This window comes from Sebastes fasciatus, chromosome 22, assembly GCF_043250625.1.
Source record: "Sebastes fasciatus isolate fSebFas1 chromosome 22, fSebFas1.pri, whole genome shotgun sequence".
Taxonomy (NCBI): domain Eukaryota; kingdom Metazoa; phylum Chordata; class Actinopteri; order Perciformes; family Sebastidae; genus Sebastes; species Sebastes fasciatus.
Window position 1 is genome coordinate 23576847 of NC_133816.1, and position 27179 is coordinate 23604025.

Here is a 27179-nt window from a genome sequence, read left to right on the forward strand (position 1 = left end):
TGTCCCTCAGCAGGCAGGCTCGCTGGTGTGTTGGTGGTGGCAGGCAGCCGGGGACCATGGGAGGCACAAGAGGCTGAGGGATCGGCGTTGGAAAGGCCGGAGCTGGTGGCTGGAGCAGCCCCGAGGGGCACTGTTTTTCTGCGGCTGGGGCGGGAGGTGGTGAGGAGCCTGAAATACTCCTCGATGGCCCCCCTCTTGGCACAGGATGCCCTCCCACGGTCAATGATGTCTGGGGTCCGGGCTGTAAGGCGATAGTGGTGCCGCTCCCTAAAGTTTATCCACCACGTCTGGCCAAGCGCGGTCTTAAGTGCGTCCTGGTGGCGGAGGTTGTATATGGCCAGAGCGTGGGCCAGGACCTGAGGCTTCGTCAGTGGAAACCCGTGACTGGCAGAATACAAACTGCTCAGACCGTAGAATCATTTAAGTCGCTGCTAAAGACTCACCTCTTCTCGCTGGCGTTTGATTAAGTTTATTAACTGTTGTGCTGCTGCTCTTTCACTGCTGTTATGTGCACATTATGGTCATTGTTTTTACTCCGTTCTTATTGTTGTTTGCTTTGTATTCATTTTTATTATGTACATTTTCAGCACTTTGGTCAACTGCGGTTGTTTTTTAAACGTGCTATACAAATAAGGTTTGACTTGACATGATCTGAGCAAGTTGAGCAGCAAACAGGATCTGTGTTTCCAAAAGAACTAAGAAGAGAACAAGAGCAGTGATGACTGAGAGCTAACTTTAACTGATGTTCAGAGGTTCAAGAGAAATGGAACAGAAGAGGCACGATTCAGACAAAGGAGATTAAAATACAGAAATAAGAGAGATGAGCCAGAAATGCAAAGAAAACATGTTGTATGGTATCTTCACTAATACAATAAAATCCTGTCTTGTATCATGTCTCTGTTCATCATCTCTCCTCTCAGTTTAAGAAGAAGAGATCTGAGCAGCAGCTCCAGGAGGAGCAGCAGAGGAGGGAGGAGCAGAAGGAGGTTCAGACCCTGAAAGAGGAGCTGCTGGAGACCAAGAAGAATGAGGTTCATCTTCACTTTAATAATATAACACATTGATTTCAGTCACGTTCTATATATCATCCATAGTGTAGATTAAACCTACAGTAGTTTCTGCAGGTTAAATACAAAATAAATTCATTCCAAGACCAGATCAAAACAAACTAATAATGAATAATTCAACATGTCTCTCATTGTCTCTCTCCACCTTGTCTCTGTCCTTCCAGATAGAAACTAAAAGAGCTGAGCTGCAGCAGCTCCATGAAGAGAAGAAGAGGAACGAGAACGAGCTGCAGAGCCTGAAGGAAGAGCTGGAGAACAAAGAGGTTCATGTCTTCATCTTCATCTCTCTATTATTAATACAGAATCAATAGAGACAGAGATAGATCAGGTTGAATGAGTTCTCTCATCTGAGCCTCTAACCTGCAGACAGACTCTCAACTCAACATTTCTGCTGTTTGAGGAACACTAGATGATCAAAGTGTTTACTGAGATCCACTTGACTGAATATGAAGCTACTTGTTCATATTGTACTCAGTGTAACTGAACCATCAGGTTGAATCATTACTCTCATGATTTAATGTGGTTCTCATGTGTCTCTTCATGTCCTCCTCCTTCCAGCTGGAGAGAATTATAAACGCCTCTAGCAAGTCTATCATTCATTCTATGGTAAGTGGTCATCATAAAGGTACAATATATACAATATATTTATATCATATACAGTATTTATATATATATATATATATATATGAAGGAGGTTTCCTGATATAAAAATATCAGTAATCTGAGGAAACACAGAGTAAGTCCATTACTGTGATATATCCATTATTATGACTCATAGATTGTGAATGAGATCAGAGATAATCAGACTGGATTCATGAACAGATAAAACTGTGCAGCTCTGAAAGGTTTAATGAAAGCAGAAGAGCAGCAGAGAGGATCTGAACTTGAACAGTATATTATATACTGAGGGGAAACATTATGTTACCACCTGAAATAAAACTACAGGACACAACTCTGCTGCTGAAACGAGAGCTGAGCTTTCTCACTGGTTATTCAACAGAAATCAGATGATTGGGGTTGATGGGTGATTGTATACAATGTTCAGTCACATGTCTTAATATGATCCAGGGAATCAGCAAGGAAAAACAGCTGAAGACGGAAGAAGTGGAGACACTGAAGGAGAAGTTGGAGAAACAACAGAAGGAATCAGACGCCAACATTAAGGAGGTTTATATCTTTTCCTCAAAATATATACATATATTTATTTATTTTTTCTTCTTTTTATTAGCTTCTCCATCTGAGTCTAATATATCTATATATATATCTATATATATAGTCTCTCATCTTCTCTTTCCTCCCAGTTTAAAGAAAAAGCAGCTGAAGTCCAGCAGCTCCAGGATCAGATTCAGAGGATGGAGACCAACCTGCAGACCCTGATGGAGTCCAACAACATGGAGGTTCATCTCTCTACCTTATCTTTGCTGTATCTATTGATATATCTAGAGTAGCTCTCGTAGGACGAACCACTGTCAACATGTGATAGTTCAGTGTTGAGCAGGCTGGTTCACTGTGGAGGCAGAAATCACAAATCACTTAACTAAATAGAATCATTTTGTTCAGTTCAAAGATGCGTAATAACTGACTGTGGAGTTTGTTCACTTTTCTCCCAAGCTAAGCGGCTGCATCTCTGTCTACTAGTATTACTAGGGGCAGCCCAGTCTCATGGTAAAGCATGTAACAGACCCGCCTGTCTCCTGGAGGATAGCCTGTCAGTGTCAAGTTTTGCCTCGCTGAGGCGTGAATATTACACGCCTGCATGAAGGAGCAGTGTTTTATAGTGACGGTTGTAACGTGGAGTTTGTAGCATGTTGTGTCGTGATGGAAGTCTAACTGCAGAGCTATTTATATAGCTTATAAAGTTAGAAAGACCACTTATGGTGGGCGGGTAGGGAGGTCGGTGGGTACAACAAACACAGGACTCAAACGAGAGACCGGTGTTTTGTTCTGCATGTTACCTTAGTGACGTTTGTCACGTTTTCTCTTAACCTCTCCATTTGTCCTCAGTTGGAAAGAAGCCGAGCCGCTCCAGTCCGTTCTTCCTCCTCTGGGGTAAGTGGTAGTTTTCATATCATGTGTTTTTCTGGTCAAACTGTTGAATCTGCAGAGTTTCTAACAGGAACAGCTGAGTGACCTCAACATTACTGAAAATGCAAAATTCACACAAATCAGACCATGAGATATATTTAATATTTATGATTACATTCCCTAATAAGAGACATGTCTCTCATCTTGTCTCTAACCTCTGTCTCCTCTCTCTCTTTCAGATTAAGTGGCAGATTGTCTCCAGACAGAAGATCCAGGATGAGCAGCAGAGGAGACACGAAGCTGAGAACAGAGTTCAGATCCTGGAGGAGGAGCTGCAGACTAACATCACGGAGGTTAGTGTTTGTATTCTCCAATAAAGGTTTCTCTTCCAAAATTAGAACATTATGGTTTTGAAAAAAACATTACTGAGCTTTTTATCTGTCTGTCGCATGATTACAAAGAGCAGATTAATAATCAATCATTAATTCATATCAAAATATGTATTTATAATGAATAACTCAAAATAAAGAATGTAAACACATGAATTGTTGTAAAAGGTGAAGGAGAGTGATGAAACTCAGCTTCAGATATCATACACAATTAGTTTCAATATCAGAATTCAACCTTATATTCAATTATTCAATTTAGGACGCCACCCAATTTTAGAAAAAACGGAGAAAACTTCAAAATGTTATATTAATCAGTTGAGTCTCTTAATCTCAGGTTTGCTACAGAGTTCTTGGGCCCAGTGAACAGTGATTTGAGCTGTTTCATATAAACACACATCAAATAACCAAGTTCTTTATAAATTAAATGTTTATTTGACTAACTACATGAATAAACTACTAACAGAATATAATTTAATAAATAATAAAACAAAAGGAAAAAGGTAATATAATGAATGAATAAAAGATGAATGAAGGAATACAATGAATAAAAAGTATATTTTTTAGATCAGTTAAAGAGTCCAGCGTCTCCAGGACCTCATACTGAACATCAGGGTCAAACACTTCTCACATTAAAAGGAACACTAACAGATGAATACTTCAACTGAAGATCAAGAATGAAGAGATCAACCAGCTGAAGAGAGAAGTACACACACACACACACACACACGCACCAACACACACACACACACACACACACTGTTTAATTATTTATCTGTGTTTTTATATCACTTTCTTTTAATCATCTTCATAACTGATATTTGTATAAAACCACGACAACTGAAACTAAACATGAGAACAAATGTGAGAAACTAAATAACTGAAACACAAAGAAGTGAAACAGTAAATCTATTTATTCACATTCAATCTAATCTGAGATAAAATGTGATAAAGTGTCTGATTATAATTTACTAACAGTTGAAATCAACAACCATCTGTCTGTCTGTTAGCTGAAGGACAAACAAGAAGCAGATAAAATACAGTTGAAGACTAATGAAGAGCTGAAGGAGACAAAACATCACCTGAATATGAAGGATGAAGAGAACATCCAGCTGAAGAATAATGTAAACACAAACACACACAAACATAACTCTCATCAGAATGAAGAACAATGAAGATGTTTATTGTCACATAAATATTTGCAGGAGCTAAAAAGTGGTGAAAGACACATTAGAATACATGTTTCATAATAGAGTCCAATCTACTTCACACTAGGAGGGTGTAACGATCAGGACCAGAGGACATGCAGGGTTAAGATTAGTGCTATTTTGACAATATGAATAATCTTTGAATAAACAAGTGACAGCACTCTGAGCTTTAGTTCTCTGCAGACTGAGTCCAGCATGTCATCAGCAGCAGGTCTTTACAGACAGCAGCTCATTGACTGAACTTCACTTCTGCTGCTGGATGCTGGATAGAATAACGTTACAACCAAACTAGTCTGAGTGGATAGTCTACAGGGACAGCACCACTCTGAACCTGAAACTCAACTAGTGGATGTTTCTACCATACTAACTTATAACTTTACCACCAGCTAAATACCTCCACTAATTAAATCCATGCTCTACTTTACAGGTTATGTCAAAGCAAGTTATTAATATGTCTATTTGGTAATTAATACATCTGATAAGTGTATTTCATCAGTGTTTCTGACCACTAGTAGGCAGACTTGGTGTGTTTTTTCCAGTGAATTAGAGTTTATTCTACCGGTGTTTCTGAGTAGTCGTGATGTGACTCAACTATATCAGGTGTATTACTGAGGACCAATGAAAAGCAGAGTTGAGTGTTTAGTTGTTTGTATGATCAGTTCTCTAGAAAGCTGCAAGCAGCAACACCACAGACCAGTTTCATCACATCATCCATCTGATCACAATGAGAATTCATCCAGACATTAATGTGAACATTAACTTCATCTCTCCCACTTTAACAAACAGATCTGGGATCAGAAGCAGAGACACGATGGAGAACTGAAGGAGGTGAGGTTCATCTTTTCACCAAATCATTGTTTTATCTTCTCCATGTGACTTTGATTTGTTGCTGAGACAAACATGATCAAACTAAAAATCTGAGAAACTAAATAACTGAAACACAAAGAAGTGAAACAGTAAATCTATTTATTCACATTTAATCTAATCTGTGATCAAATGTAAAGTTCTTATTTTCTAATTACATGTTAGATAGATGTGCTCAGAGTAAACATGTTAAACCTGAGACTAACTATGTGCTCATTATCACAACATCCAGCCAATCAGAAACTAGTTCATCAGGATATAATGTGGACTAAATAAAGTACTGAATGAAACTAAATGTCTCTCTTCATCTCTCTTTCCCTCCAGATTGAGAAGCAGCTCCAGGAGGAGACGACTAAAAGGAGGAAGCTGAACAAATACAATCAAATACTGTCAATAACAAAATATGAGCTAATACCACTCAGGAACTTTTATTTGTATGTTTACTAGATTGAATATTTATATTAGATCTCCACAGATCTTTGAAATTCTATATGTATTTTTTGTAATTCAATTCATGCTAATAATATGTAATTCCCTACTCCATGTTCTGTAATGAAGAGATAAAAAAGATAAAGACATTTCCAGGTGCTGTACATTTATAACAAATATATCAACTTCCAAGTATGTACTTTTTCGTATTTGTCCTGTGAGATACAACTACATTTTTATATTCATAGAGTGATATCTTACATTCTTTGGTGTTTAGCAAAATTAGTTGTGCTGACAAAGTTTTCTTGACTGAAACCACTCAATCTTATTTTTCATTTACATGTTTTCTATTCAAGTAAACAAATAAGTCTGTGTTTGTGTTGCTTAAATACAATAAAGGAAGTAAAACAGTAAAAGATTGTAGCTGCAGGTTGTAAATAATAATCCCCGTTCTAAATTGTTCTTTGTCGACCAAAGCTGAGCATAAATATAAATGAATTTCAGTGAACTTTATTTGAGGAAGATTTAAGTTCAGAATCAGATGATCTTATGACCTCTTGTGGGGGTCTCGACCTCCATGTTGGGAAACCGCTGGTCGACAGTCCTGCTAGCAGCTCTGTGAGGCTGCACTGAGGAACAGCTGCTTTGAGCTGAATGCTAAACCTATCAAACTGTGAACTTCTTATTGTTTCTACAGAGCCTCTGCTTGCACATACAGTATGTGCATGTGAACAAGCAAAACAGGGTCTAACATATTAAAACATGTATCCATATGTTGTTAGTAGTGGTCAGAAACTCCACAGGGAACCTTTAATTTAAAGTCTGTGTTGACCTGATGAACGTCAGTCCGATATTCTCTCTCTTCTTTAGCTTTGGTTTCTACCAACTCTGAAGGAAATATCTGTCTTTATAGCTGCTCTTAAACTCTTCTGTTGATTCGTGGACTTTAGTTTTTACTCTGTATAGTTTTTTTTTTATTGTATATATGAAATCGACAATGTTTAACTTTGCTGCCTTCTTGGCGAGGTCACCATCACAAAAGAGATTTTTATCTCAATTCAGTTTTACTTGGTTAACTCTTACTCTTTTTGTGGTGTTGCCTTAGTTACTGATTTAAGGGAAACACATAAGAGGAAGTCAGGGGCCGTATCAGTAAAGCTTCCTCGCACAAAAAGAGATAATTCAGCAAAATGTTACACACTATTTGGTCAAAAAGTCATCGTACTTAAGCTGCCATTTGCAATTTTCGCCAGTTCTGAAGCCTGTGCCAATTTTCGAGAGTTCTTGTGCATCCCAAACTCACTCAGAAATGTGACAATCTGTACAGAAACAATAGGTTTTCTCGCACTTTTGTGCTCAGGCCCTAATTATTGGTTGTGAATTCTTTATAATAAACAAACATTTCAGCAGGGGAAGGAGCCAAATGCAGACCCACATCGTTCAGGGATTGATGGAAAAGGTGTAGAAAGTCCAAACAGAAGTAGTTGAGTGTGAACAGGAAAAAGGTTCAGACAGGTCGGTACTGGTTCTGGTTCCGGTTCCAGTGTGGCTGGTAAGCAGCAATGACAATCTGGCCAAGAGGCTGGTAAACATGCTGCCAGGCTGATCAGGTGAATAGGAAGCAGGTGAATAGGTGGGTGGAGGAAGGTCAGTGGTTACTGCATGGTAGAAGGGAGTGGTTGGACCTGGAGTGACAGGAGACTGGGACAGGAGGTGAAGTCTGAGGACCTCTGGTGGATGGATGGAGAATGTCAACGCATGGGTGCTGAGTTTGTGACAGTACTAATGTTTAATACATGTGAGATTGTAACTGTCCACAAGGGGGTGCCACAGGGTTGTGTGTTCGGCCCACCTTCATTTACATTGCACATAAATATAACTCATGTCAGTTTGCTGTTATGATGTTTCCTCTATTATTGATTTCTTTGACTGCTGGTTCATATAATCAGCGGTGCTGCTGTTTGGGCCTCGACTCCAAAAGGAGATCAGGAAGGTGAAGAGATGATGCTATTCTACTATGTACGGAGATAATGTGGTTGTTCTTCATGTCTTCACTTTATACCAACAGTGTGTGACAAAGCTGTGTGACCTCAAATGGACAAGCTGGAGATTAAATGTAATTAAACTCTTTATTGATTATCAATAATCTTAGGTAACCATCCCTCCATCCCTATTTAAATATGCAATATTTCCCAGTACAACTAATGTACACAGCTGTGACAACTCTGAGCATCTCCTTCCATCAGCTTATAAATACCTCTAAGTAGTTTCACAGTCTTTGTTGTACCTGCTCTTCCTTTTCTTTGTGCTAGTTTCCATCATATTCTGCCTAAATCTGCAGAGCTTGTGACTTTGTGGTGACTCGCAATTTTCCCCCGTTGGGCGTAGCGTAGCAAAGACGGTGAAAGATCAACTTGAACTTAACCCACGTGTGAACAGTTTGACATCAAACACAGCGCCATGATTACAGCTTTCCCTGCTTTCTTCACAGCCAGTTGGATAAAAGCCAGATTTAAACAAAGCGTCTGTCCTGCAGCGGTTTGACTTTTGAAAACTCCACTGGGATTATTTTCAATTCCCTTTTTTTTGTTTTATCCACTTTCTCTGACCCTGCCTTGTATACTTCTTTAACAAAAAATTGTCACTGTGCTTCCTCTTCTCTCGTGGATTTCTCCATTTGTCATTGTGGCGAAGAGGATCTGACGCTAAAAACCGGACTTTCACTGTTTTATTTTAAAGAACTGAAACATGTTCTACTATCAGACTGGTGTCTGGATGGGATGTCCCGACATGATGGCCAAACAATGACTCAAAAAGATGGGTTTAGTTTTATTTTATGATTATTGTTATGGTTTATTCATTGTATTTTGAGTAAAGTTACTGATGAGAGATCCACTCACATAAAATAAATACAAAAGACACCAAACATGTTTTGCAATGGATTTCAAATGTAACAAAATAAAAGCACATTTTTATCTCACATTTATCTCACATCTGTTCAAAATGTACCTTAAAGGGAGATTTGTCAAGTATTTCATACTCTTATCAACATGGGAGTGGACAAATATGCTGCTTTATGCAAATGTATGTTTATATTTATTATTGGAAATCAATTAACAACACAAACCAATGACAGATATTGTCCAGAAACCCTCACAGGTACTGCATTTAGCATAAAAAAATATGCTCAAATCATAACATGGCAAACTCAAGCCCAACAGGGGAGACTCGTGGGTACCCATAGAACCCATTTTCATTCACACATCTTAAGGTCAGAGGTCAAGGGACCCCTTTGAAAATGACCATGACAGTTTTTCCTCGCCAAAACATAACGTAAGTTTTGAGCGTTATTTAACCTCCTTCATGACAAGCTAGTAAAAAGGTTATTGAGTCAGTTAGTGAGGGCATCCTCACATAAACACTCCCTTTTTAGGTTATTTTTTCTGCCAAAATTAGGCAGATGTCATCAGCATATTGGCGAATCAGAGCTATAAATAGACACACAGATACAGTGTGAAATACATATATTGCTAGTATATATAGCTAGTATGACATGGTTGGTACCAATGGATTCATTAGGTTTTTCTAGTTTCATATGATACCAGTATCTTCACTCTAGCTTTAAAACTGAGCCCGCTACAACCTCCGAAGTATCGATTGGGTTAACGCGTTAAAGGAATTAATGGCGTTATTAGCACGTTAACTTTGACGGCCCAAAAAATAACACATTTGTACATTTTTCGTATGTTTTTTTTGTTTACATTTCAACAAATTACAACAATTATATAAGAAATAAAAAAATGTAATGTTTATAGATGTTTTAAAAACAGTTTATTAAAGGTTTACAAATAATTTGGTAATCATTAACAAATACTTAATATGGTATATAAAATGTTATAATGTGTTCAACAACAAACTGTTAATAACAAACAAATCACACAAACTATTGATGAAATAACAAATTATAGCATATCTAATAATTAGTAAACACTATTAATTATCATTTCATTGTTTGTTAACAGTAAAATAACAATTAACTAAGTTTAACTAACTATTGATTCATAAATTATGGTTATTATACAGTGTTAAAACATCCAAATAACAACTTTTGAGGATATTTCATTGAACTCATTATAAAGATTTTATGGTTTATATTGTCAGCTGTACATAAACTGTAATATTAGAAGAAATCGATTCTGTATCAGCGTCAGTCTCACCTATAGTGAACTGAAGAATAGACGACGCTCTCTTCTGGTCGACGTGACTTGGTACCTGTTTGGGAAACAAATACGATTTTATTCACAAATTACTGAATATTTAAGTGTTGTTATTCTTATTATTTTACAACTTTCTATGAAGCATTCTTTAGGTTGTGAGGCACACAGTTTCCATTAACCCTCTGAGACCCACAATAGAGCCGTTTTAGTCTTTTTTAGGGGGGTCCAGGTTTTTTTTAGGGGAGATAGCAGGTCAACAGTAGATGTCACATAGAAGTGGTGTACATCATCTGAAAACTGAGAACCTGAAGATTAATTTGAGATGCAGCTCAGTGCTATGTGTCAAGTTCTTCTAGTCATAAATCAGAAATAAACATGAATTAACTAATTAATTATTTAAAATAAATAAAATAAGTTGTTGCAGCAATTTTTGGGTTGATACCATTTGTTATACAGATTTGGTGCTAAATTTAACCATTTTTTATCACTCCAGAATTTATAAAAATGATCAATAATCCCTCCAAAATACCACATTAAGACACCGAGACCCAAACATTTTTTGACATTTGGAGATTTCTGCAAGAATTGCATTTTTCAGCGATTGGATGGCGAGCACTTGTGTTGTGTAAACAACCTCTGAATGCTCTAGGTCTCTAGTTTGAACCAACCATCCTCTGAATGCTCTAGGTCTCTAGTTTGAACCAACCATCCTCTGAATGCTCTAGGTCTCTAGTTTGAACCATCCATCCTCTGAATGCTCTAGGTCTCTAGTTTGATCCAACCATCCTCTGAATGCTCTAGGTCTCTAGTTTGTGCCTGTAAAGTTTCATGAAGCTGTGATTATCCTAGAGGTCACCTCAGGTCATTGTATACAGTGACGTCAGGTCTCACTACAATGAAATGTCTCCTATGGGGACTAACATCATCACACATGAATACAGTTGGGCTCATTAGATCCACAAGAGGCTCAGCTTTACGGTGAGACCCAATCTATGTAATTTTAAGACTGTTTAGCGACCCCAGTATGCAGAAATATTCAAACACACCATTTTTAGAATAGGAGACAATAAAAAAACTGCATGTGATTATCATAAAGTGGGCATGTCTGTAAAGGGGAGACTCATGGGTACCCATAGAACCCAATTTTTTCCCCATATCTTGAGGTCAGAGGTCAAGGGACCCCTTTGAAAATGGCCATGCCAAAACTGAACCTACTAGAGCCTCTGAAAGACAGTCAAGTCGGCGGGTCTCAGAGGGTTAAAGGTGTATGATACATAGTGACTCATTCAAACCTCATAGCTTCTTGTACTGTTGACCATATTAAACTTGGGGATGGGGCCCTTTGTTTCAGTCTGTGGTTTCCCCGTGTGGTTTAAAACTGAGAGGATCAAATTATCACCTGCATCACAGTCTTCTGCAGACATATCTGAAAATAATTCATTGAAGTAGGTGTAGTATTTCAGTCGGGTGTTAAATGTGTCGCCTCTCAAAACTGATGTGACACAAAACCACAACTGCTGCAGCGAGAAAGCTGCTTCAAAACCTACTCATTCATTTATAATTGCATTTTATATTACTTGAGAGAAAACATGTTGCATGACAGACTTGCTATAGTCTTATTATGCAAGGAAGTAAATACCAGTTAACAGTGAAGCAGAAGTAACATAATATAAACTACCTTTCTTCTTCTTCTTTTGGCTTCTAACAGCAGCATAAGTCACACGGTCTGGATCACCTGCACGGTCACCACCTGACACTGAAACATAAAAACACATGCTGTTTAGTTTAATCATAATTAGGGGTGTTAAATATATTGTACACATGCATCTATAACATTATACTTAAAACTGCATTTCTAACTAAAAGCTGTAATATAATGTACCTTTCTCCTTCCTTTGTTTTTTGACAACAGCACGTGTTGGCCGGTGTGGATCAACTCTGTCCTCTACTGAGACAGAAACATAGAAAAGAGAAAACACATATTTGCTGTTTTATTTAAAAAAGCATGACAATAATGCCTAAATAAGCAGCACATGTAAAGCAAAGACAGGCAGAAAGGTTTACACAATAAATGCATGGAAAGAAATCTGACCTAAATATTAAAACAACTTGAGGTCATCGGGGGGGTTTCATCGCTCTGTCGGGGTTTATTTCACAACAATGACCGGCTCGCTCTACATTATGTCTTACATGGTTGGTGTTTCTCACCTGTGTGATCTCCAGGTGAGTGAGATGTTTGTTTCCTGCACGACAAACAGACCGATACTGGAGGACAGAAAAGATAAAATGTCATCAATAGAAAAAAACAGGAGAAGAAGAATAAGAAAAAGATGAAGAGCAGAAGAGGTAGAAGCAGGGAGGAGAGATGTGAAAAAGAACCATCATAAAGTCATTTAATGTAGTTTGTAGGAGACAGTGTTGCTGTACCTCTGAGAAGTAGTCCCATCAGCAACAGCAGCAGAGCCACCACTAAAACACCGACACCAACCCACAGCAGGTAGGGGGGATCAGGAGAGAGACCGAGGGGAGGATCAGTGTCTTCGTCGGCTGCTGGAGAGAAAATATTAAACATGCTTTCATCATCTATCTTCAACCCGGAGGGAAAAAGAAAACATGCGTGCACAAAAAAGCAAAAACAAATCACCATTATCTAGTTTTGAAACAGCCAGCCAGCTCTGTGGTGAGTCTCCGGCTCCAGAGATGCTGCACTTGTAGAATCCTTCATCAGACTTGGAAACATTTTGGATCATCAAGTTGTTTTCATACCGGGTCCCCAGGCGGGAACCATCTTTGTAGAAATCAGCAATGTGTTTTGACTGAGTTTTCTTCTTTCTACAGTGAAGAGTCACGTCGTATCCCTCCACCACGGGACGGGCGGGAACTTCCAGGATCACAGAACCAGCTGGTAGAAAGATATCTTATGTTTAACATTATTTAACATGTTGTACTATGTGTAGAACAAGGATAACACGGTCCATTCCATTATAATATATCGTTGCATGTTATTATTTATTCATTTTCACTTTTCTAGCTGGAAGCGCTTTGCGGGGAAAATAATAAAACAAGTGCAATAAAAATAGTGAGATCTTATAACATAAAGATCATGAACTTTATTTTTTTCGTATTTTAAAACAAAAAAAAATAACAAATATTTGCTTTTTCTGTACTTAATGTTAAATATTGTACATGTGTGAAGTATTCATTCTTTTATTTTGAGTCTTGGACTGTTTTTCTATCCTCCTAAACACAATATATTGTGTGTCACTCAGGAGTGAATATTGTGTGCATCACATAATCTGAATGTATAACTTGTTAAACATACCAGTGACGGTGATGTTGACAGCAGCACTTGTGTTGCCTCCTTCATTTTCACACCAGAACTCCCCACTGTGTCTCTCAAAGACGGGATGAATGGTGCAGGATGCTGCTGAGGAGTTCCAGTAAGAGTTTGTTGGACTTTTGTGGAGCTTCGTCATCACTCTCCACTCAGTCAATCCACCGAACTCTTCACAGTCCACACGGACGGTCTCATATTCAAAAAACTGCAGTCTGTCTGGACGAACACGAGGAAAAGCTGCAGACAGAGACACAGAGAGAGCAAATCAAATTAAATATTCAGCATGCATTTACAGAAACATGATGATTCTGTAACTATGGCAATTTTTTAAGTCCCAGCAGTGAAACATGGTGACACTCAAGATCTTCTTCTTCTCAACATACAAATGAGTAACATTTAAACAATAACTTAATAGTACTGTTGAATTCATGTAGATTAGATGCTAAGAGTCAAAGCTAACAAAACACACCTCGCTAGCTGACATTTATCTGACATATTAGCAAAAATGTCCGCAACATGTCAAGACATTAGAATTGCAATATCTGTCATAAAACACAACTTATTTGGTGTCATGAAATTCCCTATTTTTAAAAATATGTTTTTATATCAATATTTATGATGCACAAAGGTTGATAAAAGTTAATTCATTTTTTATAAAACATAAATAATAATAATAATAATAATAATAGTAATAATAATAATATTGAATAAATTAATTAATAAAAATATTATAGAAATTATTAAATCAAAATGTATAAAATCAACATTGTTGCAGTAAGTATTTGGAGCAAGGGATGAAAACCTTAAAAAAAAAACATGTTACAGATTAAATTCTTAACCACTTCATGTCATGTTGTGTACCTGTTTACATACTCTGATGGTTACAATTTTAAATTCATAGAAGTTGACTTTTTTATTTTTATTTGGGAGAGTCTAAAGTGACCGTAGTTACAGAAAGTCTAGCAGCTTCTGTCGGCAAATTAATAAAGTGAAACTTACCAGTTTTCTGAGCCAAGTAACCGTGGTTAACAACCAGCAGGACCAACACCTCCACCACTGGAGAGACAAAAAGAGAGCTGTACTTCACACAGTGAACATATTTATCAGCAGAGAGAGTTACACAAAGTGTCAGTACTCACTCAGTCTGATGCAGAGAGCTGTGACCTCCATGACGTCTTGCTGCTGACTGTCTGAGCATCACATAGCTGAGACATGATGTAGGTCAGAACCTTCTCTTCCTGATTCAATCACTTCTGGTTTGAATTATAGATCTGGAAATATCTCTATGTGAGACAGAGCTGTTACGGTATAGTGCAGATAATAATCTCACTGGTTTGGATCCAAAAAAAGAAGTGTGCAACACGAGTTCATGCGTGCTAAAGATAAAGGTGATCGACCTTAAATATAAGTAGAGAATGTGGTTCACCATCACAGCGTCAGCAGTAATATATTAATAACATGAAGCTGCACCAGCATTACGGGCTTTAATCGAGAGCCTCCTTTCATTCTTCCATTGTGCTCAGTATAAAATTAATAAAAACACAACTCAATTGTATAATTTTGACTCCAAATGGAGTAGTTTTATTATAATAATGAAATATGATCAAGTAGATAATAACAAATAAGATCAATAACAATGTAAATAAGATCCAAAGTCAAGTATGTACATTCAATATAAAAATGTTAAAAAGTAAAATACAATTTCTCCTTTGTTGATTTTGAAACTAAAATATTGAAATCATTGTTTGGACTAAATACACTTTGAGTTTAAAAATGATATCTTATATTCCTCCTCTACCTTCGCTGCTTTTACTCTCTCCCCCTTTTCTCTTTTCTTTTTCTCAAGTTCCCTCTCTCCACCTCTATTCTCTCCTTTTTTCCCCTTTTCTCCATTTCCCTCTCTCATCCGTCTCCTTTTCCCGCGATCTTCTTTCCTCTCTCGATCCGTCACCTGACTTTTCCCTGTATAACTCCATCTTGCTATGCTTGCAACACCCACACAACTGCTACCTCATTGCATTTTGGTGTTCAAGATGTGATGCATGCTAGTATACAATTAAGTGCTAAGTCTGGGACAGTTGTGGGTGTCAACAGTTCCCATTAATTTAGCCTCAATCAAATCCTTTGGAACGAGGCCATGTGTTTTGATAAACAAAAACAAAAAAAGTTTTGAATATAGATGTTGCATCTGTAACTATGTATGCATTTGATGGGTAGTCATTGGTCCTGATTGATGCATTTGCACAGCTACTTAACCGTTGCAGTACGCAATCCTTATTCCACTAAATTAACTCAACTGAAATGAAGTGGGTAGTATGTACAGATTTAATTTACTCCATCTTGTATTAAAGTAGACGGAGAATTCAAAGTTGTTACAATGTGAAATTATAAGTTACTGCAACTTATTTTGAAAATGATGATTGAAAGTTGAACAAACTCAAAAGCAAAACTTAATGTTAAATTGCCTAACTTAAAATTTTGCTGAAGTTTGTTGCTTTGAGTTTTCCCAACTTTTTCCTTTTTTTTCTACAGTGTACAACAGGCGATGAGTTTCCTGGCTTCTCTTGATCAGCAGTAGAGTTTCAGACTTTGTAAATCAACACACGGCTTGATGTGTTAACACGTCTGTATACAGCGACAGTAGACAGCAACATGGAGTCCCTCCTCAGTGGTTCACCTGAGAAAGAAAAAAAGAGTGGAGCAAATGACCAGAAAAAGGAAACTCTCTGAGGAACATTGATTTATTCAAAATGTGTCAGAAGACTTCTATATAATCAGACTTCTTTTAGCAACCAGAGGAGTCGCCCCCTGCTGGCTGTTAGAGAGAATGCAGGTTTAAGGCACTTCAGCATTGGCTTCACTTCAGCAGGTTGATCACTGGTTGCAACACAGCTTAGCTAGTTAGCCAGCAGGGTTGGTATTATGAGCAGCGACGATAAGATGAATAAATACATACAAAAAGGTTGTTTCTGTGTACTGTGTTCAACAACAAGTGTGTGTGTGTGTGTGTGTGTGTGTGTGTGTGTGTTTACTTTTTTGGTTGCTCTTCCGTGTGCTGGTGACATCAGTGTACAATACAACCGACAGATCCATTTGACCTGCAGCACAAGACGTGTTACTGTTACCCAGCTGGGTTTCACAATTTAAATTCAGATACTTCTGGATAATTCTTCCTCATGTTTCCATTTCTTCAAGTACCAATCATCTCAGCTCATAACAAATAGGCTTTGAATGAATTTTCCAAAATTATTTTTCCACAACAGCCTCAATACTGTGACTCAAATCTGCGATTTCCTCAATATGCTTCAACAGAAGAGAAACTTTTTTAGTTTTATCTTGTTGTTTGGATCAGTGGAGACAATCATAATCTGGTAATCTCCACAAAACACACTGTCAACATCTTTCATAGGTCAGATTAGTTCAGATTAGTCACATCACTGATGTCAGTGACAGGTCAAACAAGTAACAGCAGACATTTCAAAGACATACTGTAACACTGTAGCCAACTCTGTCTCCTACAAAATTACGTTCCCAAACTGCTAAACTATAGTCGCAGTTTTAAACTGTTTCAAATATGTGGTTAAAACAAAACTAAAACTACTTGGTTATGTTTAGTAAAGCCTCATGGGGTGTGTGTGTGTAATAAGTGTGATAATGTAGAGCTGGCGGGTCATTGTTGTTAAATAATCCCCTTCAGGTCGAGGTGCGGCATCGCCCTGTCGGGGTTTATTTCACAACAATGACCGGCTCGTTCTACATTATGTCTTACATGGTTGGTGTTTCTCACCTGTGTGATCTGCATTTGAGTGAGATGTTTGTTTCCCGGACGACAAACAGACCGATACTGGAGGACAGAAAAGATAAAATGTCATCAATAGAAAAAAACAGGAGAAGAAGAAGAACTCAGTAGTTTAGAGGATAAGATGAAGAGCAGAGGAGGTAGAAGCAGGGAGGAGAGACGTGAAAAGAAAGAACCACCATAAAGTCATTTAATGTAGTTTGTAGGAGACAGTGCTGTTGTACCTCTGTGTTTCCTACATAGAAGTAGTCCCATCACCAACAGCAGCAGAGCCACCACTAAAACACCGAGACCAACCCACAGCAGGGAGGGGGGATCAGGAGAGAGACTGAGGGGAGGATCAGTGTCTTCGTCGGCTGCTGGAGAGAAAATATTAAACATGCTTTCATCATCTATCTTCAACCCGGAGAGAAAAAGAAAACATGCGTGCACAAAAAAGCAAAAATAAATCACCATTATCTAGTTTTGAAACAGCCAGCCAGCTCTGTGGTGAGTCTCCGGCTCCAGAGATGCTGCACTTGTAGAATCCTTCATCAGACTTGGAAACATTTTGGATCATCAAGTTCTTTTCATACCGGGTCCCCAGGCGGGAACCATCTTTGTAGAAATCAGCAATGTGTTTTGACTGAGTTTTATTCTTTCTACAGTGAAGAGTCACGTCGTATCCCTCCACCACGGGACGGGCGGGAACTTCCAGGATCACAGAACCAGCTGGTAGAAAGATATTTTATGTTTAACATTATTTAACATGTTGTACTATGTGTAGAACAAGGATAACACGGTCCATTCCATTACAATATATCGTTGCATGTTATTATTTATTCATTATGACTTTTCTAGCTGGAAGCGCTTTGCGGGGAAAATAATAAAACAAGTGCAATAAAAATAGTGAGATCTTATAACATAAAGATCATGAACTTTAATTTTTTCGTATTTTAAAACAAAAAAACAAAAACAAATATTTGCTTTTTCTGTACTTAATGTTAAATATTGTACATGTGTGAAGTATTCATTCTTTTATTTTGAGTCTTGGACTGTTTTTCTATCCTCCTAAACACAATATATTGTGTGTCACTCAGGAGTGAATATTGTGTGCATCACATAATCTGAATGTATAACTTGTTAAACATACCAGTGACGGTGATGTTGACAGCAGCACTTGTGTTGCCTCCTTCATCTTCACACCAGAACTCCCCACTGTGTCTCTCAAAGACGGGATGAATGGTGCAGGATGCTGCTGAGGAGTTCCAGTAAGAGTTTGATGGACTTTCGTGGAGCTTCGTCATCACTCTCCACTCAGTCAATCCACCGAACTCTTCACAGTCCACACGGACGGTCTCATATTCAAAAAACTGCAGTCTGTCTGGACGAACACGAGGAAAAGCTGCAGACAGAGACACAGAGAGAGCAAATCAAATTAAATATTCAGCATGCATTTACAGAAACATGATGATTCTGTAACTATGGCAATTTTTTAAGTCCCAGCAGTGAAACATGGTGACACTCAAGATCTTCTTCTTCTCACCATACAGCTCAGTAACATTTAAACAATAACTTCATATTACTGTTGAATTCATGTAGATTAGATGCTAAGAGTCAAAGCTAACAAAACTCACCTCGCTAGCTGACATCTACCTGACATATTAGCAAAAATGTCCGCAACATGTCAAGATATTAGAATTGCAATATCTGTCATAAAACACAAGATATTTGGTGTCATGAAATTCCCTATTTTTAAAAATATGTTTTTATATCAATATTTATGATGCACAAAGGTTGATAAAAGTTAATTCATTTTTTATAAAACATAAATAATAATAATAATAATAATAATAATAGTAATAATAATAATATTGAATAAATTAATTAATAAAAATATTATAGAAATTATTAAATCAAAATGTATAAAATCAACATTGTTGCAGTAAGTATTTGGAGCAAGGGATGAAAACCTTAAAAAAAAAACATGTTACAGATTAAATTCTTAACCACTTCATGTCATCTTGTGTACCTGTTTACATACTCTGATGGTTAAAATTTTAAATTCATAGAAGTTGACTTTTTTATTTTTATTTGGGAGAGTCTAAAGTGACCGTAGTTACAGAAAGTTTAGCAGCATGTGTCGGCTAATTAATAAAGTGAAACTTACCAGTTTTCTGAGCAGAGTAACCGTGGTTAACAACCAGCAGGACCAACACCTCCACCACTGGAGAGACAAAAAGAGAGCTGTACTTCACACAGTGAACATATTTATCAGCAGAGAGAGTTAGGCAAAGTGTCAGTACTCACTCAGTCTGATGCAGAGAGCTGTGACCTCCATGACGTCTTGCTGCTGACTGTCTGAGCATCACACAGCTGAGACATGATGTAGGTCAGAACCTCCTCTTCCTGATTCAATCACTTCTGGTTTGAATTGTAGATCTGGAAATATCTCTATGTGAGACAGAGCTGCTACGGTATAGTGCAGATAATAATCTCACTGGTTTGGATCCAAAAAAAGAAGTGTGCAACACGAGTTCATGCGTGCTAAAGATAAAGGTGATCGACCTTAAGTATAAGTAGAGAAGGTGGTTCACCATCACAGCGTCAGCAGTAATATATTAATAACATGAAGCTGCACCAGCGTTACGGGCTTTAATGGAGAGCCTCCTTTCATTCTTCCATTGTGCTCAGTATAAAATCAATAAAAACACAACTCAATTGTATAATTTTGACTCCAAATGGAGTAGTTTTATTATAATAATGAAATATGATCAAGTAGATAATAACAAATAAGATCAATAACAATGTAAATAAGATCCAAAGTCAAGTATGTACATTCAATATAAAAATGTTAAAAAGTAAAATACAATTTCTCCTTTGTTGATTTTGAAACTAAAATATTGAAATCATTGTTTGGACTAAATACACTTTGAGTTTAAAAATGATATCTTATATTCCTCCTCTACCTTCGCTGCTTTTACTCTCTCCCCCTTTTCTCTTTTCTTTTTCTCAAGTTCCCTCTCTCCACCTCTATTCTCTCCTTTTTTCCCCTTTTCTCCATTTCCCTCTCTCATCCGTCTCCTTTTCCCGCGATCTTCTTTCCTCTCTCGATCCGTCACCTGACTTTTCCCTGTATAACTCCATCTTGCTATGCTTGCAACACCCACACAACTGCTACCTCATTGCATTTTGGTGTTCAAGATGTGATGCATGCTAGTATACAATTAAGTGCTAAGTCTGGGACAGTTGTGGGTGTCAACAGTTCCCATTAATTTAGCCTCAATCAAATCCTTTGGAACGAGGCCATGTGTTTTGATAAACAAAAACAAAAAAAGTTTTGAATATAGATGTTGCATCTGTAATTATGTATGCATTTGATGGGTAGTCATTGGTCCTGATTGATGCATTTGCACAGCTACTTAACCGTTGCAGTACGCAATCCTTATTCCACTAAATTAACTCAACTGAAATGAAGTGGGTAGTATGTACAGATTTAATTTACTCCATCTTGTATTAAAGTAGACGGAGAATTCAAAGTTGTTACAATGTGAAATTATAAGTTACTGCAACTTATTTTGAAAATGATGATTGAAAGTTGAACAAACTCAAAAGCAAAACTTAATGTTAAATTGCCTAACTTAAAATTTTGCTGAAGTTTGTTGCTTTGAGTTTTCCCAACTTTTTCCTTTTTTTTCTACAGTGTACAACAGGCGATGAGTTTCCTGGCTTCTCTTGATCAGCAGTAGAGTTTCAGACTTTGTAAATCAACACACGGCTTGATGTGTTAACACGTCTGTATACAGCGACAGTAGACAGCAACATGGAGTCCCTCCTCAGTGGTTCACCTGAGAAAGAAAAAAAGAGTGGAGCAAATGACCAGAAAAAGGAAACTCTCTGAGGAACATTGATTTATTCAAAATGTGTCAGAAGACTTCTATATAATCAGACTTCTTTTAGCAACCAGAGGAGTCGTCCCCTGCTGGCTGTTAGAGAGAATGCAGGTTTAAGGCACTTCAGCATTGGCTTCACTTCAGCAGGTTGATCACTGGTTGCAACACAGCTTAGCTAGTTAGCCAGCAGGGTTGGCAGCATGAGCAGCGACGATAAGATGAATAAATACATACAAAAAGGTCGTTTCTGTGTACTGTGTTCAACAACAAGTGTGTGTGTGTGTGTGTGTGTGTGTGTGTGTGTGTGTGTGTGTGTGTGTGTGTGTGTGTGTGTGTGTGTGTGTGTGTGTGTTTACTTTTTTGGTTGCTCTTCCGTGTGCTGGTGACATCAGTGTACAATACAACCGACAGATCCATTTGACCTGCAGCACAAGACGTGTTACTGTTACCCAGCTGGGTTTCACAATTTAAATTCAGTTACTTCTAGGATAATTCTTCCTCATGTTTCCATTTCTTCAAGTACCAATCATCTCAGCTCATAACAAATAGGCTTTGAATGAATTTTCCAAAATTATTTTTCCACAACAGCCTCAATACTGTGACTCAAATCTGCGATTTCCTCAATATGCTTCAACAGAAGGGAAGCTTTTTTAGTTTTATCTTGTTGTTTGGATCAGTGGAGACAATCATAATCTGGTAATCTCCACAAAACACACTGTCAACATCTTTCATAGGTCAGATTAGTTCAGATTAGTCACATCACTGATGTCAGTGACAGGTCAAACAAGTAACAGCAGACATTTCAAAGACATACTGTAACACTGTAGCCAACTCTGTCTCCTACAAAATTACGTTCCCAAACTGCTAAACTATAGTCGCAGTTTTAAACTGTTTCAAATATGTGGTTAAAACAAAACTAAAACTACTTGGTTATGTTTAGTAAAGCCTCATGGGGTGTGTGTGTGTAATAAGTGTGATAATGTAGAGCTGGCGGGTCATTGTTGTTAAATAATCCCCTTCAGGTCGAGGTGCGGCATCGCCCTGTCGGGGTTTATTTCACAACAATGACCGGCTCGCTCTACATTATGTCTTACATGGTTGGTGTTTCTCACCTGTGTGATCTCCGGGTGAGTGAGATGTTTGTTTCCCGGACGACAAACAGACCGATACTGGAGGACAGAAAAGATAAAATGTCATCAATAGAAAAAAACAGGAGAAGAAGAAGAACTCAGTAGTTTAGAGGATAAGATGAAGAGCAGAGGAGGTAGAAGCAGGGAGGAGAGACGTGAAAAGAAAGAACCACCATAAAGTAATTTAATGTAGTTTGTAGGAGACAGTGCTGCTGTACCTCTGTGTTTCCTACAGAGAGGTAGTCCCATCACCAACAGCAGCAGAGCCACCACTAAAACACCGACACCAACCCACAGCAGGGAGGGGGGATCAGGAGAGAGACCATGGGGACGATCAGTGTCTTCGTCGGCTGCTGTAGAGAAAATATTAAACATGCTTTCATCATCTATCTTCAACCCGGAGAGAAAAAGAAAACATGCGTGCACAAAAAAGCAAAAATAAATCACCATTATCTAGTTTTGAAACAGCCAGCCAGCTCTGTGGTGAGTCTCCGGCTCCAGAGATGCTGCACTTGTAGAATCCTTCATCAGACTTGGAAACATTTTGGATCATCAAGTTGTCTTCATACCGGGTCCCGAGGCGGGAACCATCTTTGTAGAAATCAGCAATGTGTTTTGACTGAGTTTTATTCTTTCTACAGTGAAGAGTCACGTCGTATCCCTCCACCACGGGACGGGCGGGAACTTCCAGGATCACAGAACCAGCTGGTAGAAAGATATTTTATGTTTAACATTATTTAACATGTTGTACTATGTGTAGAACAAGGATAACACGGTCCATTCCATTACAATATATCGTTGCATGTTATTATTTATTCATTTTGACTTTTCTAGCTGGAAGCGCTTTGCGGGGAAAATAATAAAACAAGTGCAATAAAAATAGTGAGATCTTATAACATAAAGATCATGAACTTTATTTTTTTCGTATTTTAAAACAAAAAAAAAATAACAAATATTTGCTTTTTCTGTACTTAATGTTAAATATTGTATATGTGTGAAGTATTCATTCTTTTATTTTGAGTCTTGGACTGTTTTTCTATCCTCCTAAACACAATATATTGTGTGTCACTCAGGAGTGAATATTGTATGCATCACATAATCTGAATGTATAACTTGTTAAACATACCAGTGACGGCGATGTTGACAGCAGCACTTGTGTTGCCTCCTTCATTTTCACACCAGAACTCCCCACTGTGTCTCTCAAAGGTGGGATGAATGGTGCAGGATGCTGCTGAGGAGTTCCAGTAAGAGTTTGATGGACTTTCGTGGAGCTTCGTCATCACTCTCCACTCAGTCAATCCACCGAACTCTTCACAGTCCACACGGACGGTCTCATATTCAAAAAACTGCAGTCTGTCTGGATGAACACGAGGAAAAGCTGCAGACAGAGACACAGAGAGAGCAAATCAAATTAAATATTCAGCATGCATTTACAGAAACATGATGATTCTGCAATGACGGGCAGTTTCTACAGTCCCAGCAGTGAAACATGGTGACACTCAAGATCCTCTTCTTCTCAACATACAAATGAGTAACATTTAAACAATAACTTAATAGTACTGTTGAATTCATGTAGATTAGATGCTAAGAGTCAAAGCTAACAAAGCTGACATTTATCGGCAATATTAGCAAAAATGTCCGCAACATGTCAAGACGTTAGAATTGCAATATCTGTCATAAAACACAACTTATTTGGTGTCATGAAATTCCCTATTTTTAAAAATATGTTTTTATATCAATATTTATGATGCACAAAGGTTGATAAAAGTTAATTCATTTTTTATAAAACATAAATAATAATAATAATAATAATAATATTGAATAAATTAATTAATAAAAATATTATAGAAATTATTAAATCAAAATGTATAAAATCAACATTGTTGCAGTAAGTATTTGGAGCAAGGGATGAAAACCTTAAAAAAAAAACATGTTACAGATTAAATTCTTAACCACGTCATGTCATCTTGTGTACCTGTTTACATACTCTGATGGTTAACATTTTAAATTCATAGAAGTTGACTTTTTTATTTTTATTTGGGAGAGTCTAAAGTGACCGTAGTTACAGAAAGTTTAGCAGCATGTGTCGGCTAATTAATAAAGTGGAACTTACCAGTTTTCTGAGCCAAGTAACCGTGATTAACAACCAGCAGGACCAACACCTCCACCACTGGAGAGACAAAAAGAGAGTTGTACTTCACACAGTGAACATATTTATCAGCAGAGAGAGTTAGGCAAAGTGTCAGTACTCACTCAGTCTGATGCAGAGAGCTGTGACCTCCATGACGTCTTGCTGCTGACTGTCTGAGCATCACACAGCTGAGACATGATGTAGGTCAGAACCTCCTCTTCCTGTTTCAATCACTTCTGGTTTAAATTGTAGATCTGGAAATATCTCTATGTGAGACAGAGCTGCTGTATAGTGCAGATAATAATCTCACTGGTTTGGATCCAAAAAAAGAAGTGTGCAACACGAGTTCATGTGTGCTAAAGATAAAGGTGATCGACCTTAAATATAAGTAGAGAAGGTGGTTCACCATCACAGCGTCAGCAGTAATATATTAATAACATGAAGCTGCACCAGCGTTACGGGCTTTAATGGAGAGCCTCCTTTCATTCTTCCATTGTGCTCAGTATAAAATCAATAAAAACACAACTCAATTGTATAATTTTGACTCCAAATGGAGTAGTTTTATTGATGCATTTGCACAGCTACTTAACTGTTGAGGTGCGCATTACTCTAATTTATTACACTAAATTAACTCAACTGAAAGGAAGTGGGTAGTAGGTACAGATTTAAATTACTCTAACTCGTATTAAAGTAGACGGAGAATTCAAAGTTGTTACAATGTGAAATTATAAATTGCTGCAACTTATGTTGAACATGTAGGGACCCACCAATTTGACTGGTGGCAATTGACCACATGAATTCAGTAACATGATCCTTGACCCATGGACTCAGCTCAGCTCAGTAGCCATTGGCTGAGGACTCAGCTCAGTAGCCATTGGCTACTGTAGCATTCACACATAGGTGTGAAATTCACCCAGGACAAGACCAGAGGAATCTCTTTGTTCTTCCTCTTTCTGCTCTTTCTGCTCTTTCTTCTCACCTCTCGTGACCTGTGGAGGTGAGCTGCTGCTCTCCAGACCAGAAGCTGCAAAGCAGCTCTGCTCTGATCTATGGCCTGTTAGGAAACAGAGCAACACAAGGATCTTCTAAGGCAGAGGACGCGAGAGCCTGTCTTTTTACCTACTAACTTCAAGCAACAACCGCAAGGAAGTTAGCACCAAGCTATCAAGCTGCTGGGAAGAAGTATTGTAGCTATCAGCTTCCTCCAATCTGCACAACTTGATTTGAGCTCAGCACAGACAACATCTTTGACTTGGAACCACAACTTCAACACATGGAATTACAAACCCTTGAAGGTTCCAGTACCAATCATCTCAGCTCATAACAAATAGGCTTTTAATTGAATTTTCCAAAATTATTTTTCCACAACTACCTCAATGCTGTGACCCACATCTGCGATTTCATCAGTATGCTTCAACAGAAGAGAAGCATTTTTTGTTTTGTCCTGTTGTTTGGATCAGTGGAGAAAAAATAACATTTTTAATACGTAAACCCGATATTCTCAATCTAAATGAATGAATAAACAGAGATAGGTGATCAGAGAGGAGAGAGGACGGGAGATGGAGAGACAGAGACATGTGATGAGAGAGGAGAGAGGACGGGAGATGGAGAGACAGAGACATGTGATCAGAGAGGAGAGAGGACGGGAGATGGAGAGACAGAGACATGTGATCAGAGAGGAGAGAGGACGGGAGAAGGAGAGACAGAGACAGGTGATCAGAGAGGAGAGAGGACGGGAGATGGAGAGACAGAGACATGTGATGAGAGAGGAGAGAGGACGGGAGATGGAGAGACAGAGACATGTGATCAGAGAGGAGAGAGGACGGGAGATGGAGAGACAGAGACATGTGATCAGAGAGGAGAGAGGACGGGAGATGGAGAGACAGAGACAGGTGATCAGAGAGGAGAGAGGACGGGAGATGGTGAGACAGAGACGTGATCAGAGAGGAGAGAGGACGGGAGATGGAGAGACAGAGACATGTGATCAGAGAGGAGAGAGGACGGGAGAAGGAGAGACAGTCAGCTGCAGCTGGACTCAGTGTCTGTCGGTAGACTCTTTCAGGTCCACTAGCCAGCGCTGCAGTAACTAACACTGATCTCCGTTTCAGCGTCAGTTTATGAAAAGGACTGTTTTGTTCTTGGTTTTAACATTTTAAAACTCATCTTCACATCCAGGAACAATACAATAGTGTCTGTTTACAGGTGAGAAAAGTGCACAAGTACCAAATACATTCATGTTAAGTTTATTTCTATTTGTGGTGCCATGTTTTTTTATGTTTAGAGAGTCATTTATGTTATAAAATAAAGCAGCTAACTAGCTATCTGAAATAGCTCCTCTAGACAGGATGAGCATGCTATGTATGTCATGTTGTCCCAGATGGTCTAGTGGTCAGGAGGTGGTCTGGGTTTAATTCCTGGTGTGGGAACAGTTTTTATAATTAATTTATCCATTAATGAACATCAAATTTGCATCTTAATTGAAAACTTCAGGTCCTTTAAGATACAAATGAAAGTTTAATTACCTTTAATGTCATTTTGTACATTTTCATATTAAAAAATAAAATAATAAATGTTTGCCCATCAAGCTACCTAGCTTACTAAGCTAGGTAGCTCAACACCCTGGACTCACATTGACTTACCTGTTCTCTGATTCCTCCTCGTTGGTAGATAGTGGAAATTCGGAAATTGATGGAAATTCGCAAGTTGATGGAAAT

General features: G+C 38.1%; 3 protein-coding genes and 1 long non-coding RNA gene across 4 annotated transcripts in view; 2 read left to right on the forward strand and 2 right to left on the reverse strand.

Moving 5' to 3' along the window:
* Nucleotides 1–1623: 1623 nt before the first annotated feature.
* On the forward strand, nt 1624–3039 carry LOC141760944 (uncharacterized). Its single transcript, XR_012592488.1, has 3 exons — nt 1624–1673; nt 2136–2234; nt 2369–3039. It is a non-coding gene; the product is annotated as an uncharacterized LOC141760944 (long non-coding RNA).
* A 2423-nt stretch (nt 3040–5462) lies between these two features.
* LOC141760941 (lamin-B3-like) overlaps nt 5463–27179 on the forward strand; it is a 121789-nt gene continuing 100072 nt past the window's right edge. The window contains exon 1 of the mRNA XM_074624059.1: nt 5463–5514. The gene's annotated coding sequence lies outside the window, so the exon portion shown is untranslated. The remainder of the gene's footprint in view (nt 5515–27179) is intronic.
* On the reverse strand, nt 16199–19652 carry LOC141761233 (Fc receptor-like protein 5). Its single transcript, XM_074624562.1, has 5 exons — nt 19622–19652; nt 19482–19538; nt 18465–18716; nt 17805–18043; nt 16199–16210 (listed from the first exon to the last, which is right to left on the reverse strand). Exons 1-5 carry the CDS (start codon nt 19650–19652, stop codon nt 16199–16201), a joined length of 591 nt encoding a protein of 196 aa, XP_074480663.1.
* LOC141761234 (Fc receptor-like protein 5) lies at nt 21065–25777 on the reverse strand. The gene is made up of 8 exons (XM_074624563.1): nt 25753–25777; nt 25445–25519; nt 24448–24504; nt 23461–23712; nt 22782–23039; nt 22553–22687; nt 22317–22373; nt 21065–21159 (listed from the first exon to the last, which is right to left on the reverse strand). The coding sequence occupies exons 1-8, from the start codon at nt 25775–25777 to the stop codon at nt 21065–21067; spliced, it is 954 nt and encodes a 317-aa protein (XP_074480664.1).